Below are 27,320 nucleotides of genomic sequence, written 5' to 3'. Positions count from 1 at the left end.
TAAACATCTTTTAATAGGTTTTGATTGACATATAGGCCAAAAGTGACAAACAAGTGTTTTGAGTGTACAAGCTAAGAAATGGCTTGATGATGTCACCGCTTAACTGTAGTCTTGTTTGTCCCCTCCTCCTACTTTTCTCTCTCATCTCTCTCCCTCTTGATGCCACGTGTAGAGAGAGCATTAAGCATGCTGTGCTTTACTGTTTCAACAAATCATTCAACACAAGTCTAGTATCTAGCATATCTAGCTCCTCTACATTAGGCATGCTTTTCCATAAACGCCCTACTCCTTTATTTAGCTAATGTATTGCTAGCAGGGTCCCAATGCATTCCTGCGGTAGTGGGATTCTTGTATGTTGCTCCCCTCTCCCACCAAAATGAAGTCTTCTTAGCCTGATAATGACCCAGTCACTGGAAGTTTTACGTATTTGACCAGTGAGACAGGGAGCCCGTGGTGGCGCTCAGCTCCGCGACGGTGGTGCTGACTTAAAGGCCGGCACTGGATGCGTTCCGGCGATGTTGCCAGCACGTCCCTTTGTCTCCTCGCTGTCTCCCGGAATGAAAGCGAGGCCGCATTATCGCACTTCATCAGAATTATTCCTCGGACCTGCCAGCTTCTTTGTGGGGACGCCGGCTCTGCCAAGTAGGCGACTGGCACGCGACCAGGGGCTAGCGACAACAGCCGATAGTAGAGAGAGATCCGCGTGGAAGTGCCAAGTCTATTCTTCTGACTAGCGGAGCCATGCCAAGCAGTGTTCCCTCCCTAAATATACGCTGGAAGGAACCGTGCGCTCGTGGCTCTGAGTGTGAGAAGTATTGCTTTGCTTTTACAGCGTGTTCAAACAGTTTCTTATAAGAAGTGGCCTCTGTGCTGGCTTTCTGTCGAGCCCCTATTGCACTGCAACCTGGGATTTGAAGGCCAGCTGTACAATCGCAGCATGACCGGCAGCCCTCTCCAGTACAGTAAACGGCCTATTCAACAACTGAGAAGCCATTTAGCCCTTGTTAAATACTTACTTTGCTGACATTGGTTTGGGGTTTGATAATTAGCAAATACACAAATGAAATTAAGAAAATTATGAATAATCTCCTTCTTATGATCTTCAGGACATCCAGATGATTGAACTTCCAGTTCCTTTCTGAACATGAGTCCTGTATTTCACAGGGGTGGAAGTGTTCATGGAACAGGGCTGAGAACAGCTTAAGTGTGTAGCATTAGCTTGTAGCCCTAAAGGCTTTCACTAGTGGGCTGGATGTGTGTAACTATAAGGGGTCAGCACTGTTATGAACGTTTTGGTGAAACTAGCTCGGCTTGAATTCTGTGTCTGCCTTTGTGCTTATGCCGAGTTACACTACATGATTTTAGCCCTGATTTTCCGCTCGCCGACAGATTTTGGAAGTCACCAAGTCAAAATCCTTTAATGTGAACTGACTGAACTCCCGACACCACCATTCGACACCCCCTGCCCCCCCCCTCCACCCCCCACATAAGTAGGCTTTTAATGCTGCCCCCATCAGTTCTGGAGGAATTACAATCCCGAGTAAAAATGGCGCCTGCAGTAGTTCTGGTTCCTTCCGGTACTTTATAAACCGACTATTTTTAGTATCACTTTAAAACCAAAAGTATCTGTTCATATGACATCCCTACTAACACCTAAAAAGGGGTTCTACAGGGTCTTTTTGTACTAAAGAAAATGTTTTTTAAGTTAACAACATCTCAATTGTTTTGAAAAAGATTCTATATAGTGCCATAAAATACCCCTTTTTCAGTACAGTATAGAACCCCAGTTTGCTTAGAGTGAATGTCTAAATTATCTTTAACCTTTACTTTACACACTTATTTATAAATGTAATATCACTGAAACACTCTAATCGTGGAACCACCCAAACATTGAATGTGCCGAGAAAAGATAACAATAAGATATGTAGACATTCTCGGGTCTCTTTACCCTGACGTCGGCTCTATCAACCCAGGCCACGAATTCCTATGGAAACAACAATTTTCTGGCACCGAAAGCTAAGTGATTTCCTCCCCCCTCCCTGTTCTGCTGGCTGTGTCACAGATGGTGGGAAAACCTTTGTAATGCTAATATAATATCAAACGGTGCAAGGGCCAGCTCAGGCGCTGCTTTCTGTGTGCCGGGCAGCCTTTCTGCCATGGAACGATTTAACAGGAGTTACGGAGAGGAAGAAAAAAAATGACCACCCTCAGACATGTCTGAAAAGCCGACGTTGCTGGCGGGTTATTCTACGCGATGTGCGAGGGCTCGGGGAGGCCTAGTCTTCTTTGATTTTTTTTTTCTTTTATTGCCCCGGCACAGCGTTCGGTTAATTAACTCAGGCTTGAGACGTGCGGCACAATGTATAACACGCTGGCTTCATATGTTCTGAAAAGGCACATCTTTAATGCGGTCTCAAAGGAAATATCAGATGGGATGGAATGTTATAAAATCCCACAAACAGGTCGCAACCTTCCGGGATCTTTTAATCGGATCAGATTCTCGAGTCGGCGCCTCATTATCAGCGTCGGTTTCGACGTATTAGCTTTAATGTCATTAAATCTCAGAAGCATGGCCTTCAAAAGACTGGAGATGCATTCAGTGAAGGACGAACTGTTGTCTTGCTGACCTGTAGGAGATTTCTTCTCAAACCATAGCCACCCACATGCCAGAGGCACCCTCCTACCCCACTATTACCTTCTCCACCACCAACACCTCTGCACACACAGTGCTGTCTCTTGAGGAGCAGCGTTGGTTCAGAAGATAATGAGAGGAACCAGGATCGGCAGTGGACGTGAAGTACGGGGAAACAAATAGGTGGAGAGGGCTGTGTCAGCTGCACTAGCAGGTAGCAGAGAGATGACATGGCAGACGTCCTCCAATATCTGATACACAAAGCGCAAATGCTACTTCCAGACTGTAGGGGGTACCCAGGAGCAAGAGATACCAATTCTTGCATACTGCTGCTTTAAGGCAAGCCAGTGACTTCCACATGTAAGAGCTCTATCAGCTGTGGTGGTAGTGGGCTCTGTCTGTGTGTGTGTGTGTGTGTGTGTGTGTGTGTATGTGTGTGTGGTTGAGGTAAATTGCCCCGCTCCTGGATCATTGCGTCACCCTATTTTCGTTGCTTTCCCTGCTATTTGAATCACAGGAGAACGCTTTCATATCCTGGGTGGAGGAAGCTGCTCCGCTGTCAGTGTAATAGTGCGTGCTGGATTAAGAGGTTATTTCCCTCGAGTGGAGATATGAGTGAGAGTGTCACTCATTCACCCCTCCTCTCTCTCTTTCTCTCTCGCCCTGTCTCCCTCACTTTCTCCCCTTTCCTACTTATCTTGGATAGTCTCTCCACACCACCCTCATTGAGGGTTCTTTAGTGAAGGCAGTGGTTCTTTTTGGCCAACCCGGAGAACCATAAGAATGTGTAAATCTTTCTTTGCCTGGTTAGAAAGGGTTCTTCAGATGTCTGGCTTTTGGAAATGGTTCCATGTAGCATGAAAAAAGGGTTCCACTATCGTAATGAGTCAAAGAACCTCATTCAGTAGTACATCCCTTATTACTAAGTGTATCATGTCCTTTCTTTCTCTTTCTGTCTCCCTCTCCCTCACTCTCGTTCTCCATCTCTCCCACTCTCTCTCTCTTTCTTCTTCTTCTTGGTATCTCTTACTTTCTCTCTCTTGTCCTGTCTGTCTCTCTCTCCCTCTATCTCTGTCTCTCTCCCTCTCTTTCTTCATCATCTCTCACTCTCTTTTTTCATCTCTCCCTCTCTCTCTCTGTCTCTCTCTCTCTTTCTTCATCATCTCTCTATTTTCATCTCTCCTTTTTTTTATCTCTCTCTCTCTCTCTCTCTCTCTTTCTCTCTCTCTCCCTCTCTCTCTCTCTGTCTCTCTCTCTCTCTTTCTTCATCATCTCTCTTTTTTCATCTCTCTCTCTCTCTCTCTCTCTCTCTCTCTCTCCCTCCCTCTTTCTTCTCCTTCTCACTCTCTTACTTTCTCTCTCTTGTCTTTTCTGTCTCTCTCTCCTTCTCTATCTCTTTTTTCATCTCTCTCTCTCTCTCTCTCTCTCTCTCTCTCTCTCTCTCTCTCCCTCTTTCTTCTCCTTCTCACTCTCTTACTTTCTCTCTCTTGTCTTTTCTGTCTCTCTCTCCTTCTCTATCTCTTTCTTCATCTCTCTCTCTCTGTCTCTCTTCCTCTCTCTTTCTTCTCCTTCTCTTTTTCTGTCTCTCTCTGTGTCTTTAACTCTCTCTCCCCCTTTCCTTTTTCGTTCTTTCTTCTCTTTCTTTCTCACTTCATGTCTTTCTTTCTCTCCCTCCCTCATTCTTCTCTTTCTTCCTCTCTCTTGTCTTTTTTGTCTCTCTCTCTTTCTTCATCGCTCTCTCTCTCTCTCTCTCTCTCTCTCTCTCTCTCTCTCTCTCTCTCACCTTGCTTCCATCCTTCCTTTACTTAGTGCTCTCTCTATCCCTCTCTCTTTCCTCTCTCTTTCTCTCCTCTCTTTCTTTTAAAATCTTTAGTTTTTTCTTTGATCAACTTTATTTTTTATCTCTGCATGTTTTTTTATCTGCTAATCTCTTTCTTTCCTCCTCTTCTGTCCCTTTTATTCAGTTTTCTTTTTTTTTTTTTGTTTTCTCTGTTTGTGCTCCTCCCCCCCCCCCATTTCTGGCCTCAGTCGTCGCGTTGCCAGGGAGCCTCCTTGCACCAAAATTTCCGAGCCGCATTCTGCACACTTTGCCATGCGGCGACGGGCGAAGGAGCTGAAATGTGCCATTTGGAGATTCGTTGTTATTCCAATCACACTTCAGATGCAGCAGGGTCCAATAAATTTCTGAGTAATTGGCTGGCTCCAGCCGCTATAGGCAGGCACAGAGTAAAGCCCAGGTGGGGCTTTCAGAAGGATTTATTAGAATGGCTATTTCATTAATTAGCAACTCTAATGTGCGTGTTAATCAATACAGAGGTGTGATTGAAATGAGACGCAGATTGGAGAGATGTTGAGATTAAGCACTAATTACTGCTCCCTCTGTCAATTTTTTGATTTGTAACTGTGGTGTTTTCGGAAAGAGGGCACAGTTACAGCAGTTTTGTCTGTGGTTTATAAATTCCCACCTCCTCGTTATTTTCATTTGTCTAGGTGCACAGATGCTGCTGGTATTAGAACTGATGCACTGGTCGTGTACAGCTATTTATGTAGCATCTTAGTATTTCTGTGTCTTAGAAACACTTTGGGAGCTGAGCTGTGTTACACTGTGGAGCGTGTGCTTATTGAATTAACAGAGACTATAAATAACATCTGAATTGGTTTAATTGCTGTGTTATTTGTTTATACAGTGCAGTCGAATTAAGAGAGACAGTGTGTCAAAAATCTCTTTCTTTTTACGCCAAAACACATTCAATCCGAAAGGACATGTTTGGCCTCAGAAGTTTGCTTCTTTAGTTTTGTGCTGGTGTTACAGGGCTTTTGTCAATAATGCAAAATGACAGCTAATACACTATGCCATAGCTGCCACTATGGTCGGGGTGGGGGGGGGGGCATGCTGCTTTGCCATCAGCATCCGGAATCAGAGAGAGCACGATTGGCGGGTATATGACGCTCTTTTACTCATTGCTCTTAACCTCCTGAGATCCTGACTGTTGCTTGCCGTGCATTTTTAATTTCTCCTAGCTATTTGGGATTAGTAGGACTTAACTAAATGCAAAAAACAATGTCCTCATAAGTGGACAATAGGTATATCTTACTGTGTGATAAAATAACAAAACAATTGGCTTACAAAGTACACGCAATAACAAAAGTGCAGAACTGTTTATTTCAAGCCCTAAATATGGCTATACAATAGTGCAGTGTTATTATTATGAGTCAGTAGCTGACAAATAAATGTTTTCAGAGTACAATATACATAATATCTGCCTCTGTAATGCTGCAAAGTAGAGGTATAAAGTATGATAAAACAAAATGAAAGCACAAATAAATAAAAAAATCTGTACTTTATTACAGTACTACAGGGCAAAATGTACCAAAATCAACACCATACATCTCATATCAAAATATGAATGCACAAAAACACTTTAAGCACTGAGCAATTGTTGCTCAATTGCTTTTAACATTGAAATTCTCCCTGTACTTATCAAATGAAGCACAACCAATGACGTGATATAGTCCCACTGTCCTCAAACGAGTACTCCATCTTTACGGGCGCTGTAGCTGCTTATTATTGCTAAAATTGGTCATAAATGCATGCCATATTTACATTTGTGCCATTTAGCTGACGCTCTTATCCAGAGCGACTTACAAGGTTACCTGTATTACAGAGGTGGGTCAGTGTAGTGTTAGGAGTCTTGCCCAAGGACTCTTATTGGTGTAGCGCAGCATAGTCACCCAGACCGGGAATTGAACCCCAGTCTCCCATGTGGTGTGGTAGCTCAGTGGCAGGTAGTGGTGTTATCTGTTGCGCCACACCAACCACCATATGAAGCTAAATGATCTAGTTTTAGACACAAATTTAGACGAGAATTTTTACCTGACCCATGTTTCTGTCTGGACTGGCTGTAGAAACCTTTGACTGGGATTTCTGCCATCTTATTTTTAATCAATTGAGTGTAATGTTGTCATGTGACCACTAGAGGGTACGGGCAGTGTCTTCATATTAGGCCAAAGGGTCAAAGTTTTAAAAAATTAAGTATCATGAAATGTGATGTTATAGTGGATATAGTGATGTTCGCACAGGTGTCTGTTAGCTGGTTTGATAGAGTGGCGGACCCAGCACTTTCCTCTGAGCTTGTTGGATGCCCTGGAAGTTAGAAAAGAGGCGGTGACTGGCTTTGTTTGTATTGGAGGTGTATTTGTTAAGTCATTATCGCCCCCTAGTGTTGGGAGCATTGCTAGCGCTAGCAGGAGCTGTGAACATGTTGGTTAAAGAATGTGGCAGTACCAAAATGGAAGGGAAAATTTGTATGTATGTATGAAAATAAGTTTAAAGTATTTCTGCCTTTATTTTTTGACCTTTTCTACATTTATTAAATTTGGTAGCATCTTTTTTGTGACGTTTTAACCCTCATAGTGTGCTTAATATCTTATTAATCTGTCTAAAAGACTGTTTAGCCTTACCCTGACTGCAGTCTTTCTCCGTTCCACCTAGCTGCCTGCCACAGTGAGGAAAATATTTTTAAAGAAAGCTTTCATTAAAAATGTTCATTTGTGAACAAAATAAAACAAAAAATGACTTTTTTTAAACTGATAAGTGCGGTGAGGTTATCAGCTAGCACCAAAAGGCTCAAGGTGGCTTCTAATCAAGCAACATTGAATGAAATTGCCGTACATCACATTGCACGTCCCGCCATGTAACTATTGCACATGTCGCATATGTGATACTGAAGCTGAAACGATGCACATTGTGCAGCCCTCGTGTGCTGCTCAGGTAGATCTATCTGTTAAAGCTAGATTAACCTGTAACAGAGGGAACAGAGCTGCTATCCTTGCGACTCAGCAAAGCATGAATTACACTTCCCGATTGTAGGGGGAGCCACGGAGCAAGAACTGCCCATTTTCACATAGTACTGCTTTAAAAAGAGTTCTTTTTTTGGTAAAGACTAATATATAGAACCATAACAACTCAATTAACCCTTTAGAGTCTTAAAGAGTTCTTCATATTGGTGGAACATCTTTAGTAGATTCAAAAATATAGCTCTAATAATATATGCTCTAATAATATAGCACTAGGCTTTCTGTGCTATATAGATCTGTTTGTGATCAGAGTGTAATTACGTTGGAAGTGGTCTCATACGTGACTGGGCTTACATCTATAGTGGTGGAGCAGATGTTTTAACACAGACGTTCTTAATCAGCCAAGGCCCGGTCGGGTCAAGGGTCACACCCCAACCTCAATAAACGAATGAACAGCCACTGTCCCTAGAGAGCAGATAGAGCCTTCTGGGGCTACTGCTGGTCCGTGCCTGTCGATTGGGCCTGAACAGCATGGCAGGTCTTTCACCTAAAGATAGACAAGATGTTTCAGGGCAGATTTCATCAGTTTCATGTCTGACGCAGAAGCACAAGGGGCATCCGACTCCATTGGACCCGAGCAAGTTCCCTCGGGAGAGCGGGGAGCGTCAGTTTTACATTGATTCCAGTGGAAGTCAACTTCGAAATTGAGTGTGATTCCCCCATGCCGCCCTCGTCAACGCTAGGGCTGCGTGTTATTTTTCACTTCTGCGGAGATATTCAGGCACTGCAGCAAATTAAGGGTGACTGACTGGTGCAACACCACTGTCATGGTTAAGGTTATTTTCACACCTGCCTGGCGCTTTTTCCTATGTCTTCATGGCCGGCTTGCCTGCAGTCTGGTTTTCACCTGGATAGACTTTGACCGCGCTGAGACGACAGGATGTCGACGAGAGGTTGTGCTTTTTCTGCGCTTTGGCTTAGACACTGACAGAGTGTGATTTGCTTGGGTCTGTGTAAAAATGCGTAGCAAATTGGAGCTGAAAAGATCTGTGTTCTTCTGCTGCTTCAAATTAAACATCACATGACTACACTCTCAGAAATACAAGAGCTTGTAAAGGGTTCTTAATGAGCGGCGCCATAGAAGAGCTATCGACTGATTGTACAATATATAGACGTGACCTCGGTTATTTTTGCTGACCTCAATATTGCTCACCGCAGTTACTTGCGTGTTTGTTTACGTTACAAGTAGTACTCTGCTCTTACTTATAGCTACTACACTACACGGACAAAAATATTGGGACACTTCTTATTCATTGTTTCTTTGCTAATCAAGGGTATTAAAAAAGAGTATATCCTGTAACAATTTCTGGAGCATTACTGTGAGGATTTGGTTGCATTCAGCGACAAGAATGTTAGTGAGGTCAGGATGCTGGATGATCACCATCCCACCTCATCTTCAACTCCCCTACGCACCGTAAAGGTATTGGATGGAGCATCATTCATCATTCCAGAGAACACAGTTCCACTGCTCCACAGCTCAGTGCCGGGGGCTTTCTACCTGTCTAGCCCACGCCTGGCATTAGGCATAGTGCCAATAGGTTTGTGTGTATCTGCTCCAGAAAATACATTCTCTACAGGGACTAGACGAGCCGTGTGTGTGCATTCGCAAATCTGCGGCAGCAATGGGTGGAACTTAAAGTTGCTGAATACATTTATTAGAGGGGGTGTCCACAAACATTTGGACATATAGTGTACGTTGTTACTTCTATTACTTGGTTATTGTGACTGGCCTTGGTAGAACCACTATTGGTTCCCTAAAAAAGCATGTTTGTAATAGTTTGTAATGTGTGAGTGTGAAGAACCTTTACATCCTTTACATCAAATGAAGACTCTTTAGACCTTTAAAAGGTTCTTCACACTCTGGTTGGTGTGACACCAAATGGCCAATCATTTGCATTAACTATTCCCTTCACTTCCAGTAAGTACAAAATCCAGGACTGGAAACTAGACTCAGTCACTGGCCAGATTTGAAGATCTGGGTTCTATAGCATCCAAGAACCATTTGAAGCACCTTTATATTGAAGGGTATACATATGGCTGCATGATATTAACATATAGATATCATATTGTCTATATGGTATAGGTCTATATTCTGAATGTCGATGCATTTTCCTTCTTCATGACCAGCTTGCCTGCAGTCCTCCTGTTTTCACCTGCATAGTTGTTAAGAGTATGTCTTATTTTTGCACTTTCCCTAATGAGTTTAGGTGCTGACAGCTGCTACAAGAATGTTATCATATTGGAGCTAAAAAGATTATTACTGTTTGTAAAAAAAAACCCCACAGGCATTAGATTAATTACGCATAAACAAATGAGTTACACATTTGTGAAGTGATGTGTGTGTGTGTGTGTGTGTGTGTGTGTGTGTGAGAGTGTATTAGCTTAACCATTTACAAATCTCTCTATGAGGAAGTCCAGTATGTTTATTTTATTTCCATCCAATCAGGTCCTCATTATAGCAAATCAGGTGAGCTGAAATGTATACAGTGGCTAAAGCCCAAAGAGAAGTTGGCAATCAAACCTGTGTTCTTCTGAGCAACATATACCCCATTCTGACCACCGACTGACCACCGCATTTCTGTTTATTTATCTGTTTTTACCATCTACATATTCAGTGGAAGTCAGTGTTCTATTTCTATTGGTCTGTTCATCATGAAACTTACACAGTGTAAAACACAGCTGCTTGTTTCACATTATGTTAAAAAGTGAACAGTGGCAATATGCATTCTATATGCCTGAAGTTAGATGTCCAGTTCTACCTATCGAGTTCTGTAGACTGTGGGCCAACATTACTACCAATTGATGACTCTGAAGCTCTGACGCTCTTTTTACTTTAACCCTGAGCCTAAAAGGAGAAATGGGCACTGGAGTCGATTATAACATCTTCTGTTAGGCTCTTGCACTGCCGTACACACTTAGACACCCACCAAAACATTCCTGGAAGAGGCAGCTTCTCCTCCAATTGCAAAAATGTCGATTCGTTCACAGGCTGCGCACGAAAGGCAGAACAAAGTGGCAGTAATAAAAAATATCGATTGCGTCGAGCCGTAATGTGTCAGTCCGATAGCGCGTGAATAGAAAAGGACATTGACTGAATGCCTGAGCCGCCTGCAACACCTCCAGGACATTATGTCCCTTGTATTAGTGGTGATCACTGCAGTATTACCGCACCCTGCCCCCATTGCTCATGATTTAGATTCTGGCGAGCAAACAGATAACCAAGCCTGCAAGTATGATAATTACATCTCAGATGGATGACCTTTTTTTTTCAACCCCTGTTAGATATCATTTTAATGCGTGCGGTGCATACAGCTGTGATTATTACTGCGAGGGGGCCATGTATTTTTATTTCCCCCTCATGCTTGATCAAGACGGGTGAGATGCACTGGCTGTTTTTCTGTCAATTATTGTTATTATTTCTCTGGCCACAGCGTTTCCTCAATCAGTGCATCCTCTGCCACGCTGCCCTCCCTGTCCAGACCTTGGTGACCGTCGAGCTGCGGCTCCATTACTGAATGCAGCAGGCTTTGGCTCATTAACTGGGAGACTGTGGCCCACTGGGATGCTGACACGGCCTTGGGTATGTGACCTTTAGACACCTAATCAACTTTTAACACCTCGCTGGATCTTCTCAGCCCGGCGCGGCAGGGAGGAAGATGGCCAGTAACCGGAATCACCCCAAAGCGGCTCGATACGAGTGAGTCAGGCCCTGGGGTGACCATGCGGTTCGAGAGGATCTGTATTTTCCTGTTCTGAGAGGTGGAATGAAAGAGAGAACGTGTTATGGCGAACGCTTGCTTGAGGTCTGGTAAAGGCAGAACCAAATAAGGCTGTATGATCTTCTCTGTAGAGGCGGCTGTTCTGTTTTGACCATCTCGCGCGCTCAGAGGGTGGTTATTTGTTGCGCTGCTGCCTCTGCATAGGCAAGATTCTGAAAGCTATTGTTAGCGCCTGCCACTGCTTCTCAGCCTCCTTTCTTCTTCCATTGCGTGCCTTGTCAAAACCCTCCCTCACAATATAGTTTTATCAGTATTGTCGTCTGTCAAAGGTGAAGGCTTTGTTGGAAACAGAGAAACGCAGAGAGTCGACTCGTCAGGGAGCGGATGTTGAATTAGGAGGGAGTAATAGGCGCTCGGCACGCACGCAGCGGGCATTGTTATCTTTCTTGACAATGCGTTTATGTGCCGCTGTCTGTTCGCCTATCCAGGATTATTTAGACGTTTGGACTAAAGCAGAAGTGACGTGGCTATAGGCTTTCCTACTCCAACCGTAGGGAGCAGCTCGGTGACGGAGGCCGCACCGTATCCGTAGCGCTGAAAGGGAAAGGTCACTCTTCCACTCCTCTTTCTTGACCTTTGGAAGAACAAACAATAGGAAGGCTTACTCCTGCCAGCCATACACAGAGGCCCCTTTTCTCAGATTCCTGTTGCAGTACAAGAAGGGATACAATAAGAGGCTATGAGAAGGGCTCTCCAAGCCACCCATCAATTAACAAGTGAATGTCAACAGTGGGATAATGAGAGGCAGATAAGAACAGATGGTGAAACTCAACCCTTCCTCGTCCCCTTGGCTTGAGCATGCAGACGGATATGCAGCACGCAGGATTTCACAGCCCAAAGCAGGAGGAATCGATGGCAGCATCAATGCACAGTCTGTAGAATATTACAACTCACGAGTGTAGTGTATGGCTAGTATAGGTTTGTTTACAAATCTAACTTCATGGGGGTGTTATGTTCTAGGCACCATGTTCAGACAAGCAAGCCTTGCAAGACACATAATGAAGACTCCCGGTATTGATTGATTGATTGATTGATTGATTGCAGAAATGATACTGGCCTGCTGATTTAAGTGTACTTGATAATGCCAGGGACAGTGTGAGATCTGGAGAAATAAGAAAGAAATGAAACGTCTGAGTTTGTAAAACATTGACATGCTAAAGTACCTTTCTAACCGTACATTGTGGCTAAGGCATTCTGTAAGACACAAAAAAAATAATTTCTGCATTATTTAGTCATTGAGAAATAAACAAAATCATCAAGAGTGGTCTGATGTGAAACGGTTCATTGTAGATAAACTTTCAGACTCTTTACAGTGGTGGTGATGGGAACCAGACATCGCAAATGTAGCCATTTCATTAGCTGTTTAGAATGACCTATGAATCTATCCTATGTTTCCTAGTGTAAAATTAGTGAACAATCTGGCCAAAAATATGTTTTCTTTGGGTGCCATTTTACCTTACAAAACACTGCATGTACCTCTCACCTCCTCCTCTTCATGAGTACTGGATTATAGATGTTTATGAGTACTTGAGGACTCAGGTAACCACTCGAAGTGCCAGTTTTTTAGCCCTGAAATCACTCACTCAGGGAGATTTAACAGAGTAAACAGAATAAACAGCCCAAACAATGACTTTATGCTTTAACAGGACTGTAAAATATGAAGATTTTGCTGGTGTTGATGATTAAATATGTATGTTATACCTTGATACTCACATCTAAAGCCAAGTCTGTGAGTGCATTGCCAAGGATTTGTTGTTACACACATGCCTGAAAGGGTGAAGACGCAACTGTAATTACACTAGCTGACTGTTAAGTAGGGTCATAGCAGTATACTGTTGTTAGTTATACAGTGGTATGAAAATGGAGGGTTATCATACCGTGTATGTTTGGTTAATACCGACCATCCAGTCCAACCAGTTTAAAAAACAAACAATCAATCAATTAATGTGAATAGTAATGATTAGCAAATTAATCCATAATGAAAGTAATAATTAAATGGAAACAAAATAGTGTACATATTTATCATTTCACATATAGCACTACTTCCATTACTTAATTGCTTCAAGCATTAACTAGAAAAGGGTCAATCATCAAACCCTGTTTTCGTTCCAAACAGGTCAAGTAAAATAATAATAATAAGAAGAAGAAGAACAACAGGAAGAATTGTTGAATACGTTGGAAGTCTTTAAACTGGATTTTTAAAATCCACTTCTGGTCAAATCTGCAGGAAAACAGTGTCTCAGTCTTTAGGAAATGTTTTTGTGATAACTAATCTAATACGTTTCTGTGCAGTATCATTTACACTCATTCAACGGCTGATATTTGAGTCCTATTACCACCTCTGTGAACAATTCTAATTTCCTCTAAAGTTTCTCTAGAACTAAGCATCTCACATCAAATTAATTTGAAAGACTTTCTTGGCATCTTAACATTTCATTTTCAGACATTTCACTTTTCTGATGTAACTATTAGCAGCCGAACATCTACCCTCTGATCACTAGAGCCTAATGTGGGAAGCAAGACCATGCGTGTACTGTATTAGTCACTCATACATCATTATGTAGTTAGAACAAATGCAGCACAATGTCATTGTATTTACTATTTGTATTGTATTGCACTTGAAGACTTGCCCTTACAGCCGTCATTTTGGCATTACCGGCATTAATCATGTTTAGAAAGGGAGAACAGAAGGACAGAAGAGCAATACGGCAGCTTTTGTTCCTTACTGTTAAAGCTACTGCATTTTTCTTAAAGGGACATTGTTATGGATGTGATCTTTAAAAGGCAGAAATGGTTACTTACAGTTTGTATGATGACACATTACTGCCACTAACAGCAAAGCTATTTCCAAGAAAAAGCACCCAGCTGGGAATTGCGTCAGTGCACGCCGTCGCCTTCTGTCTGCAGCTAGCATTTCCCAAAAGCCTGTGCAACTGTGAACAATGTGGATTTACTAAGTCCACTGCGAAGCTCTGAATTGGATCACTCAAATTAGCCATGCTACTCAAATACACAAATAATTGACTCGTCATGGCCGGTAGAAAGGACCCTTGCTTGATAAGCTGTTTGGGCTTGTGGATTTAGTCTTGTCCAGGATGCTATTTTTCACAGAAATTGCTACACAAATTTGAAGATTATTAAGATTAAGGTTTAAACTTTCAACATATCGATATATAACGATCAATATTTCCTGTTTATTAGCATTAACATGTGTGATGAAGGCCACAATGAGGCAGTCAACCACAGGGAAAATGTGAGAGCTAGTGATTGTGTTTGGGTTTGTGGGCAGTGAGGTTGAAGTATGCTATTTATGGTCTGTGTTGTTCATCATAATGAGTGATTGACCTGAGATGGAGAAGTCAACTCCGGATTGGTCAGATGAGCGATGCATAGTAATACCATTGCTGCTTTTGCAGTTCTCTAGAACTATGTTATATTGTATCCAGTACATTTATTGTTGAAGCAGTAGTGTGTAGTAGTGTAGTGTGTCTATAACCAGCTTCTACAGTAGTCCACTTATGCCATGTGTGTGGGTTTATGTACCAAAAACAGGCAGAATTTATTATTTATTACAATAATTTACAATTAAAGTGCTTACAGGTCAGTTACGGCAGCGGCAACAGTATTGTGGTCCAGAATTGGCCCGGCTATGCCAGCCAGAGTTAGGGGTTATAATGGCATTCGATCCCTTGGTTACATGTGGCCCACATCCAGCCTAGAGCCGTGTGAAATGTTTGTGCAGTATTTCTATTTTGGCCCAAAATGGACCCAGTTGTTGTGGTTGATTCCTTTGTCAGTTCCCAATTGTGTTGGTTGTTAAACCGATTATCATTAGACCTTCTCTGAAGGCCAGGAAGGCCCTGAGGATTCCCCACTGGTTTCAATCAATGTAATACTACACCTGGTACTGATATCAAAATACTGGTATCACGACCATGCTATAGAGAGGTAACAGTTGGAAATCAGGCCACAACTGAAATGAGACAGACTTGACAAGGTTTAAGGATTTTTTGAAGGGTGAGGAGGATACAGCGGGGGTGGTAGAACTCTAAAGTGTTTTGTCTAGGAGATGGCACAAAGCTCTATGTTATTTCTGAAATGAAATAGAAAACATGGAGGAACATGTGGAGGTTGTGGCTTTAGGTAAGAAAATAGTTTCCGGTGTAGTTAGAATTAGGTGATTGGCTAGCCCCCAAAGTCTTTCCCCCAAAGGCAGCATATTGTTATGTTTCGCTGGAAATCTTGAAATCTTACATTTTGCTTAATTTTGTTTGCAGACTTGGAACATTATAACATGCCTGATTTTGGTGTGTTAATAATGTGGGAAAGGAAGAAGTGGAGAGTAAAGCTAGGAAATGTAGTAATGAAGTTTTGTGGGCAGTCAGCAGGACACATTTTTAAGTGAAAATAAGTGTATAGTAACTCTTCTACAGGATCAACTCAAATGCTAAGATTTTTGGCACATTTCAGAGATCAGTTTTCTGCACATGACACTTTTCATGGTTTTTTTTGCTAATGTACATGTTTAATTTTTTTATTGAGTAAACACCGATTTTGTATCTAATCACACATAAATCAAAATATGTCCGGACTAGAGGCCTACAAGAAGTGAAAAATTTAGCTGCTACAAAAAGCACTTGCAAGCTGTGAGTTCTACCAAATGGGGCATTTACTAAGTACTGAATCTAACTAAAAACTTATTTTTCATTTATATATTTTTTTCCTTCTGTTTTTATGTGATGAAAGAATCTATTGCGTTAGGCTTTTGTGTTTAATTTTTGATAAGCTATGGAGGCTTCTCATAATGCATTTATTTGCATTAGGCTTTGTATCTATATGCATGTATATAAGTACTGTATATATATAAATATATAAATACAAAATTCTAAAAAGTGAAAATGGTTATAGAAGGTTTTTGTGTGACAGTGTCTTAAATGTCTTATTTTCTACAGTACTAAACCGACAAATCTATTATGAGCATGATCACCCATTTCTGACGACCCTAATGGTAGCATGTTGTTATGCCAGTTTCCTGCTAAACAGTAAACAGTAAGCAATTACTCATCTGTGAAGCAGCAATTCAGAGTGAACTAGTGAACACCATAAAAATAATGAATAACATGTGTAGTGCAGTGTTATTCCCATGTCTGCATGGGTTTCCTCCAGGTACTTTACATATTTTTTCCTCATCACCCAGACAAATGTGTGGTAGGTGAATTGGCTATGCTAAATTGCCCCTAGGTGTGACTGTGTAAGTGAATGTGTGTGTGTGGTGTCCTATCCAGGAACTATTTACATTTACATTTACATTTACGGCATTTAGCAGACGCTCTTATCCAGAGCGACTTACAAAGTGCTTTGCTATTTACCCAAGAAAAGCCTTAGCTAGTTAGAATAGACTAATAATACAAAATATACCTCCAAGCTTAGACATTGCTAAACACAATACAATAAGGCGACCATAGAACTATTTCTGCCTTGCGCCAATGATTCTGGGTAGGCTCTAGACCCACCACGACCCTGACAGACCCAGAAGAAAATGGATGGATGTAGAATGTGTCAAACCCTAATCTTTAGCTTTAAGATAATCTGTTATAACTTCAAGAGAACTAATGAAAAATAAGAAAAATAAGCTTTCATTTCAAATATGTCTCTTAAGTTATCTTTGCTCAGTTCCAGATTCACACAATATACAGAACCAAGCACTTAACAGTGATTCAGAACCTTGGCAGGGGAGTGGTTTGAAAAGAAGTGCTGTCCACCATGGCATGGACATGCAACATCTCTGAAGGTGCTCTTAGGTGTCTGGCACCAAGATGTTAGTTAGCAGTTGATCATTTTAAGCCTGCTGTGGATTGGACCATTGGATTGTAGATTGCTCCAGCACATCCCACAGACACTGACTGGACCGAGATCTGGGGCAACCGGAGGCCAGGGCAGGCTTGAGCATTCTGTCATGTTCCTCAAACCATTCCCGAACAATGTGTGCAGTGTGGAAGGACTCATTGTCCTTCTGGAAGAGGCCACTGCCATTGGGAACATGCCTGTGCTGAAGGGGTGTGCCTGGCCTGTAACCATGTTTAGGAAGGGCTGCACATGATAACCTGACTTCCCAGGGTTTCCAAGCTGAACGTTGTCCAGAGCGTCACACTCTCAACCTGGTGCCATCACTTCCCTAGGTACATGTTGTACACACACCCAACCAGTGACCCTTTATCGCTGCATCAAGGACCAGTTCCAGCACTCGCATGCCCATTGTACAGAACAAACAGGCGTGTTTGCTTGATAAGGTTTTGTGTAGATTGAGCCGGCAAAGACAACTTTGTTCCATCATTGCTCTGCGTCAGATAAGTTCCCTGAGCAGCGATCCTGTTTGTCTTATCATGCTATAAAACCTCACTGCAGTATTTAGCCATGTGGAAAAGATTCTCTGCAGGATCAGAATTTGCTCAGTAAAGCATACACAGATCAGCGTTCTATTTCAAATCACAAGATCAGGTCGTCAGCCTCGAGCAGCTCGTCTGGAAAAACAAGAACATGCTCGTACAACATAGCAGCACCATATCCAGAACTGTCTGCTTCAGAGATCTATATATGGCTTATTTTGCTTATTACATGCTTGGAGCTGGTGCCTTGCATTAGCGAGGCTGTGCTTCTGACGCATGCCGATTCTTTGTCTGTGTTATTTTTCCCTCACTTTCATTCCTTTCCTATAACACCTCTGCTGCTGCTGCTGCTGCAGAGGCACGTGTGAATGGTCACTCAAGTCAAGCGCTATATGTGTGTGGAGGTATGAATGAACCAGAAGCCATGTTGGTAATTGTGGCCGTGGACGAGGAGGGACCAAGAGTGATGCATGCGTCTGGGTGTCTAAATGGCAGACTTTGTGGACGGCTAATAATGAGAGTTCAGGGCCCGCTCTGATGAATCACTCTCTCCATCTCTCCCTCTCTCTCTCTCTCTCTCTTTCCCGTCCAGGCCTGTTAGCTTTGTGTTTACGCCACTCTCTCTGCTCTCCCGTGCTGTCAGACACCGTTACCCAGCCTCAGAGGCATCGCTTTTATCCCTTTAAGTCATCATTTGTGCGCTACTCTCTCTCTCTCTCTCTCTCTCTCTCTCTCTCTCTCTCTTTTAACACCACGCTTTGTTTAGTCATGTTGTGTGCATAGAAAATTCCTGGGAATGACTTGAATGTGAACTAGCTGTATTTCTGTAGTCATATCGGCTCGTCAGTGTCAGTGTATTAAAATGGTAATTCATGGATTCATACACGGCATCCACCTTTAGTTCAAGGTGCCAAAGAATGCATTTACCAAGTATTTTTATCGTAATTGTGCTTTGGCGTATAAGTAGTAAGCATGTGACTTTTGGGTTGGGGCGGAAAATGCTTAGATGTCATTGAACATGTTTACTTATATATACTATATTTACACCCTGTTATTTTGCCTCAGAATAAAACACTGAATTTGCTTTTATGGAAGGCTCTGATGACCTCTACTTTGGCTGATTTACAGCACCAGCAAAACTCACAGACGCCACCTATTATAGCGTAGTTTTAACCCTATAACAAAAACACTGTAATTATTCCTAAAACTGGGATAGCGGAAAGTGTCTTCTTGTTGTGTGCGCTCAGCATGATGTGCTGTTGGCAAGCTAAAGAGATCGTAGCCGGGTTAGCTTTTAGCCTAGCCCCCATTCCATCTGCCAAGTTTGGCTTTCTCGAGTCTTACAGGGAACAAAAAGCCAGTTTGGTAGTCAGCTGAGGTGGTCCAGTTTGTTTTTTCGTGAGAGTGGATGATAGAGAAAAGAAATGTGGTTAATGCTAGAGTTAGCTTTAAGACATTGGCCGTTGTTTCATGGTGTGCAGAGTTTAAGCTCCCCTTCTGTGGAAAATCCATGGTTATGAAACCTGGTTCATGTAACAACCTGTTTTCCTAGAACTAGAACGAGTCTGGTGCTGATGTGCTGCTCTCCAGTATCCAAATTCTCTCATGATAAGTCACAGTTGCTTTTACTTGGGCTTTTGTGAGGGAACTGGGTGTATGTACTTTTTAGGGGGCGTATATTTAATCAGCCAGGACTGTTACAAAACAGTTTTGGGGGTTTGGAACTGGCCCATTTTCCAGCACTGTCTTGAATATGCTTTTCTTCTGAACAGTGTTTGAGGTTCATAGTGTGTGTTCCATGTTCTACAAACTCTCATTATTCAACTATGCCAGGGACAATACAGTTTGACATTCTTGGGCCCTTTTAAGGGGAAATTCCACTGATTTAATCCCCTCCGTTCTAGAGAAACGGTGAACCTACACGTCTTCTGAGTTTTTTATGCAATATTGAAAATGGAGAAAAAGGAGTAAATCCAAAATAGCATTTGCAAAATGCATCTCCTTTGGGAGCTATTTGCTCTTTTGTTTCAGTCCAAAAAGTTCTCTCAGAACTATTGTAAAACAATGCCTGAGGCATTAGGCAGCGTAATCGCATCCATTTGATGTAGTAACTGTCTGCAAGGGAGCTTTTAGAGATATTAAACCCTTCAGACGTCCGCTTCCTATCACCACCACTGTGAACAATTCAGACTCCGCTTCTCTAGCACGGCGCATCACATCAAACCCTTCTAAATGACTTTGTTTACATATGGACCGTTTAATATGCATACATTTGGAAAAATCAGTGAAATTTCCTTTCGCAGCTATAGAAAAACACTTTTGGTGCCCCTGGGTCGCTTGCCTTTTCCCGCCTACAATTGGAAAATATCTCTGATGAAGTGCCAGAAAAGAAATATCTCTCAGATTCCCGCAGTTGTCTATCCCGATGACTTTGCTCTCACCCCGGCGTCCTGCCAGACGAGACGCTCGGCAGGGTTGGGGTTTTCCGCTGCGTACGTCGCCCCTCTCAGTGTCTGCCTCCTCTACCTCTCCAGAAGCCGCTGTGCCCACCGACAGGAATGTAAAACAGCATCATTGACTTTGCGCACCTGACAGACAAGGCTCGTCATGCACCACATAGTAATTACTTGCTGACCCAATGAGGCCTGGCGCGCTGAGAAATTGGGCGCCCCCCTCCCACGCCGTCCCTCATCTTTTGTTCCACCTCGAGCTGGAGACGAGGCCCCGCAGTTGACTTCTGAATGCTGCAGTTATTTAAATGGTCTTGTGTAGGTAAATGTTTATTTGCAATCAAGGCTTTCTATAAAGCCTTACGTCAAATCGCTCTGGATGTATATTTGACCTGAACGTTCAGGTTATAAAAAAGATTTCAGTAGACCATGCTTGATACAGCCCTTAAATTAGCAGCTAATGGTTATTTGGTATATTTTTATGGTTGGTTGGTAAGGCTAGGAAGTGAGGAGACTGAGGAATGGTTTGTTTGGAGTGAGTTCATTTAAATAGGATTTGGATCTTAATTGGCAAGCTTTATTACACAAAGGTTAAATAAACACTGTGAAAGGTGAGTAGAAAGCTAACTGAACACAAGCCCGATCATAGACTGTGTCCCTGTGCTGGGGGGACAGGGACAACATTGCTGGATGTTGGTTTCTTCTGCAGCTGAATACATAAGCCAGAGGGATGCTATTCTGTGCAATCAACATCTCTCAACTGACATTTAATACAACGTGTGCATGACTGCTCGACTGCAGAGGCCCTCTCTCTCTCTCTCTCTACCGCTTCAGGCAGCCCTCTACCCTTCACTGACAGCATCCGCAATGCACAGTCCAAACTGTATTATTTTAGCCTCATGGCTGACTTCCCTGCTCATAAACTTCCCTGCTCAGGTTCATCTTTTCTTTTGAAGACAATTTTTACTCTTATCTCGTTTTCCCTTTTCTACTTCCCGTTTTGCTCATTAGGCATGATGTGTGGCCTGTCCCATTCCCTCTGCTTTGTTCTGCTCTTCGCTGCAGTGCTAGAGTGGCGAATGGCTCAGACATGGAAATTTCAGTTGCTCAGGAGAAGCGTGTGTATCCTTCATTTCTGCCCTACCCAGTCTCTGAGTCCTGCACTGCGCTTCCTATGAGCTCCCCTCTTCAAGTCGGCAGCCGTCTGTGTCTGTTCAGCCCATTGGCTAAATACCGGAGGCGGGTGGACTCGCAGGACTGCTTGACTTATAAATACTTAATAAATAAATTAAAAGCTATATATACGTACTAGGTTTACAGGGGTTAACGACTCTAATGTCAATGTGAAATTGAGATTAAAATAGCGAAAGTGTTTCATTGCGTTGCCTTGGTGATGGTAGCTGTGATTCTTTTACGAACTTCTCGCCTCGCAGACTTAAAGTTCATACTGTGAGTTACTTGGGTTCGTGACTCGCTTAAATGGAGACTGTACACGATGTTCACAACGGCATGCAAAAGGGAGAATTACCTCCAAATTAACTACCAGATCAGCCATAACATTAACACTGTCTCCTTCTTTCTGTACTCACTGCCCATTCTATCAGTGCCACTTATCATATAGGAGCACTTTGTAGTTCTGTAATTCCAGACTGTAATCCACCTTTTTTCTGCCTACTGCCTTACCATTTCACCCTGTTCTTCAATGGTCAGGACCTCACTGGACCACCACAGAGCAGGTATTATTTAAGTGGTGGGTCATTCTCACCACTGCAGGGACACTGCCTGACATGGTGGGGGTGTGTTAGTAGTGTGTTAGTAGCAGTGCTGCTGGAGTTTTTAAACACCTCAGCGTCACGGCTGGCCTGAGAACAGTCCACCAACCAGAACTATTCAACCAAATGCGTCCTGTGGGCAGCATTCTGTGACCACTGATGAAGGACTGACACTAGAGGATGACCAACACAAAATGTGCAGCAACAGATGAGCTTCTGTCTCTGACTTGTCTACTAGAGTGGACAGTGAGTGGACACAGCACACCTGTTTTTGATCCACCTGAACCAGCGCAACACACACTAACACACCACCACCCTGTCTGTGTCACTGCAGTGCTGAGAATGAGCCACCACCCAAATACTACCTGCTCTGTGGTGGTCTGTGGGGTCCTGACCATTAAATAACAGGGTGAAAGATGGCAAGGCTAATAACGTGTGCAGAGAAACAGATGGACTGCAGTCTGTAATTATAGAACTACACAGTGCTCCTGTATGATAAGTGGAGCTGATATAATGGACAGTAAATGTAGAAACAAGGAGGTGGTGTTATTGTTATGGTTGTCACATGTGTACATAAGAACAACACCAAGTAGAAATATGTTGTTTAAAATAACAATAGCTTCAGATTTCGCTTGTTTTAGGGGAGATAAGCTTCCCTCCTGGTTGGAAGTTAACTAGCATTTGGCCGATGCTTTCATCCGGAGCACCTTGCATAAAAAGCATGTTACACGGGTAGGGAATTGTAGTGTTACAGGTCTTGCCCAAGGACTCTTATTGGTAGCTCTATATTGTAGCTTAGTGTGCTTGCCCAGCCAGGGAATGGAACCCTAGTTTACCACAGGAAAGGTGGTGGTGTTTCCCTCAAAAGAGGCTCGGACCTGGATCTCTGTAAAGCTGCTTTGAGATATCCATTGTAAAAACTGCTACATCCAAAAAACTGGAACTCAGCAGACGTGAATACGCTACAGCAACTGACAACCAGGGATGAATGTTCTCTTTTTTTCCGCTTGATTTCTCATCATTAATCTTACTGTGTCTTGTTGTATAGTGTGTGAGCCTACTGGAGGCTACTCTGAGAAACTCGCACAGCTGGTGTGAACAGATTAACCTTCAACATGAGCAGAAAAAAATAAATAAAACTTTCTGTGTTGTGATGTCAAATCTGATTTAGACACATAAAAAATAATAAATAATTTCTGTAAATATTACTTATGTAAGATGTGCTGGTAATTAACGTGAGCAAACACAAATAAAATCACTGTATTTTTAATGAACAGTTTATATAATCAGACCTGATCCTAAATTCATTTAGTTTGTTTGGTAGCAGCTTTTTTTGTAATGACTGTGTAAAACTTTACAATGTTTAATGTGTTATAATCCAGTCTGACTGACCTACCTGACCATTCAGCTCCCAGTTCCTTTAAAGCACTGCAGTCAAATCATTTTGCATGCGTGTGTGTGTGTGTGTGTGTGTGTGGGGGGGGGGGTATATAGTAATGCACACTTTGAACTGATAGCTGTTGCTGTTTATTGATTATTCATGTGAAATCCTGATCAAGCGTCTAATGCTAGCTCTCCATTCCACACCTTAAATAGGTAAGTAAGAGTCAACAGATGAACAATATTTAGGGTACTTTTCGAGTTCCTCACTGCTGCAGGCAGCAGCTTCAATCATGTCTGTTAACGGCGCCTAGAGGACGGCAGAGGGCGCTCTACTACAACAAAACCAAGGAACGGGTTGGATCTGGCATTAAGAAATGCCTTCCCATTAAGAAATGCCTGCATCAGCCCCTGATCCCAAGTCACTGGATGGGATCGGCACATCCCTACACACATTAAACACATACTAGAACTAATAGGAGTTAGGGTGGGGGTGAAGGTTTTATTGTTTTAATGGTAGGGGAACACGTGTCCCCTCCACAAATATGTCCTCCTACGGCCATGGCCAGAAGAATGTATGCAATTGTGTGAGTGGTAATACTTTCTTTCTTTGGTGTTTCCTCAGGTGGCACAGTGGAGATGATGCACAAATGGATTGATGTCTCCCATTGATGGATGTCCTTAAAGACTCCAGTCTCATTGTGCAGGCTTTGAACTCAACGCAGTCCAATGCACTGGACCAGGCCGGTAAGAAAACATCTGCAGAGATCTTGTTTTACCTTCTAACTCTGTTACAACTGAACTTGTTGCCATTCTGCAATAAGACAACACTCCTGTTTTGTGTTCTATCAAGGTATTTATCTTCCTTTTCTAAAAAAAAAAAAAAAAAGAAAAAAAAGAAGCTGAAACCACTTTTGAGTTAGTGCAGCAGGCGTGAAATTCCACTCTATTCCAGCTGGATTTAACACATTGCAGCATTAATCTCCAATCTTTGGACACTGGTTTCCTCATTCGCTTGGCCTATGGCAGCATGCTCCAGCGCTGGTAGCTCCGCTTTGCCGTGCCTGTGAGCCCGTCAGGCTTTAGTTTATCACCAGTGGACCCCTGCTCTGCTCCGGCTGAGGGACTTGGAGCCCCGAGGTGGGCAGACCCCTCTGTCACAATCACAGAGATAAGTAACAGAGCAAGTCCTTGCTCTCAGCAAATGAAAAACAGCACCATTCGGATTCGGATTGGAGCCTTTTTTTTCAGGGGGGGGGTTGGTGATGAATCATCCCACAGTTACTCGACTCTCATTACCAACATCCGGTACAGATAAATTGATCTTTCGCCACCATTCACAAATGCCAGAGACCATTAAGGACTGGACTGCCAGCTGCTTTAACAAATGCGCAGGAACCGCTCGCTCTCCCGCAATGCCGTTCTCCACACCTCTGGAATTTAAGTGCCTCAGTGTGGTGGCATTGGAAGGAAAGAGAGGAGGGGACCAGTGGAAATGTCATGAAAGAAAATGGTTTTAGTCCATCGTGGCTTTGTATTATCCAGATGTCTTCACTTGGGTGTGATTTGCTTGTTTACTAATTGTTCTTTAGTCACAAACAAGCTGAAGCTCTCGAAACCTGAAACTTCACTCACAAGTATCTAATGTTAAGCATTAACTCAAGTGTTAGCTTACCTGTTACACCTTGTTAGGCTAAACTACCTATTTAGAACAGTAATTATATATCCAATTTAGCTGCCACAGGATTACATTGATTTCCAGGAACACTTGCTGTGTGATACAGATATTTAGAAAAAATACACATTTTATTTAAACATTCATACAAATGGTTGCTCTGATTTCACAGCAGTTATACAAAGCCACAGAATCAATTTGCTGTGCACCAACTTCAGTCAAAAACTAAATGAAAGTTTGTCTTGGTGGCTAACAATGACAATTTATACTAGCTAGAAAGCTGGTGAAGAAAGTAAAGTCTAAATATAAGAAAATAAAAATTTGTTTTCGATTTCAGTAACATTATCTTAGTAGTGATTGACCTATAAAACTTAAATATTATAGTGAGCAAATGACCCTCCCCCACCCTTAAAATCTAATCCTTTAAAATTACACAATTTTGCATGTGTTAATAGATATATTATTTTAACGAAAACATTTTGATCATAAGATTTTAGAGTTATAAATCTTATCATTTATGATTTGATTATTAAATATAAAAAACTTAAGTTATAAATATTCATGTATAAATATAGGTTTATAAACCTACAGGATCCTTCTGAAATCATGCATGATGTACATTATGAATACAGGAGAGAGTGTAGTGCAAATGGTACGTGAGCTGAGTCAGTATCAAGTAGTTACGTCACTAATGCTAACCTGTAATAAACACCATATGGTGGCGTGTGTCCTAATACTAGACATTATGATTTGCCTCTAGTTTGCCTTTTGTAGTTGTCATTATGATGCAAAGATGATGCCTCATGTCTCATATATTGTGAGGACAAAGTCCAGTGAGTGGTCTTAGGAGTGTTTTCGACTGTTTTCAGGTACATTTACAAGCTTCATCCAGGTTTCCTTGCTCTGTCTTTCAGTCAAAGTCAGCGTCAATACACTTGCAACTACAGTGGCCTCATTTTTTCTCACCTGTTTTCAGAGCGTGACATCACCAATCAATGAGCACCCATAGTTCCCCCACCCTGTGGCTCCCTTAAATGAACATGGCGGAATGTGCTTTTTTGCTGAGTACTAGATAGACAGAGAACAGACATTTGACACATCAGACACGTCAACATTACTGTATACTGCGGTATACAGTATTACCCTTATACGGCCCAGGCCTACTATTCACTTCTTTCTATGTATGCTAAACACAGAGATCTAAATTATTGCAACAACATTAATAGATCAGTTTTCCATTGCTAATTAGTAAATAATCTTTTAAAGATTTTTAGAAATTTTACAGAAATGTTATTCTGAGACAGCACCAAGAAAATGAAGATGGGTGATGGTTAGTGAACAAGCCTACAAAGCCTGTGAGATGCATTGACATGCTGTTTTGGCTCATCTCAAATCAATACAGGGGAAATTTGTTTCTCTGAAACAAAGCGTACAAACCGGGACCTCCATTCCACCATGTCAAAACAGGCAGGCATGTGGTCATTTATGCACAGAGCTATCTGGCAGAAACCAGACCTGGAACAGGACTCGCAGACGGACTGGAAATCAGATGACTCGGGGGGTCCCAACACCAACCTGGGTCCAAATCACTTTGCTAAACCAACACTGCTTATTTCTTTTTTACTTCTGGCCCTGGAGAGCATCCTTGATCGGAATCTCTAGAGTCTCAAAAGTTATTCATTATTAGTCATAATCATATTCTGATCTGAATTTGTTCATGCGTGTGCAAATAATACACCACACATAGCAACGATGGTTAGGATTACCCCATATGCTCTTTTGTGGCTGCCGACAGAATACTATTGAGTGCTACATCAAGCATAGGATAAATGAACAGCCATCTGAAAATCCACACTTTCTGTTTTTATAAGAACACGCTGAATGTTGCAGATTTTTGATAGCAAGTGGAAAGTGTGACATTACTTCCCTCACACCCTCCGATGTCAGAACCAATTAGTCAGCTTCTGTCAACTCCCCGTGATACTCTGCTCCACAGCTTGGCAGAAAGAGCAGCAGTTGCCTTTTGGAACAGCTAAGGATTCTAGACTAACATGTAAAATCTGTTCCAAGACATAAAAACTAAAACTGTTACATTAGATAGCAAATTGCAGCCTCTTGTAATTCACACTATGGATGCTTTTTATCAAATAAAAGAACTGTTTTTTGCTTTAGACCAGTCTAAGATCACGTCCTTGTACATTCAGTACTCAAGAGACGTCTGATAATGTGCGTGCCAACAGTGTCAGTGTCTGTGCTACATCTTTCCACAGTGACTGTACTGGATCAAAGCCAGCTAACACAAAACTCTGCAAAGAACAATAATGCTACATTAATGCAATACCAGATTTGAGAGATTTGAAGATTATTCAGGGACAGTATGGCAGGTCAT

General features: G+C 42.3%; 1 protein-coding gene across 2 annotated transcripts in view; it reads left to right on the top strand.

The window, feature by feature from the left end:
- The window catches only part of nexmifb (neurite extension and migration factor b), a 79,773-nt gene that overhangs the window by 42,243 nt on the left and 10,210 nt on the right, over positions 1 to 27,320 (top strand). For both annotated transcript variants that reach the window (XR_011977911.1, XM_072663766.1), the window contains exon 2: positions 23,882 to 24,003. Coding sequence is in view for 1 of the 2 variants with exons in the window: in XM_072663766.1 (XP_072519867.1) it covers positions 23,928 to 24,003 (76 nt within the window). In the remaining variant the exon portion in view is untranslated. The remainder of the gene's footprint in view (positions 1 to 23,881; positions 24,004 to 27,320) is intronic.

The sequence above is a fragment of the Salminus brasiliensis genome, chromosome 19 (genome assembly GCF_030463535.1).
Source record: "Salminus brasiliensis chromosome 19, fSalBra1.hap2, whole genome shotgun sequence".
NCBI lineage: Eukaryota > Metazoa > Chordata > Actinopteri > Characiformes > Bryconidae > Salminus > Salminus brasiliensis.
Note: the sequence above shows the minus strand (reverse complement) of the source record. Positions and strands in the feature narration are given on the sequence as shown.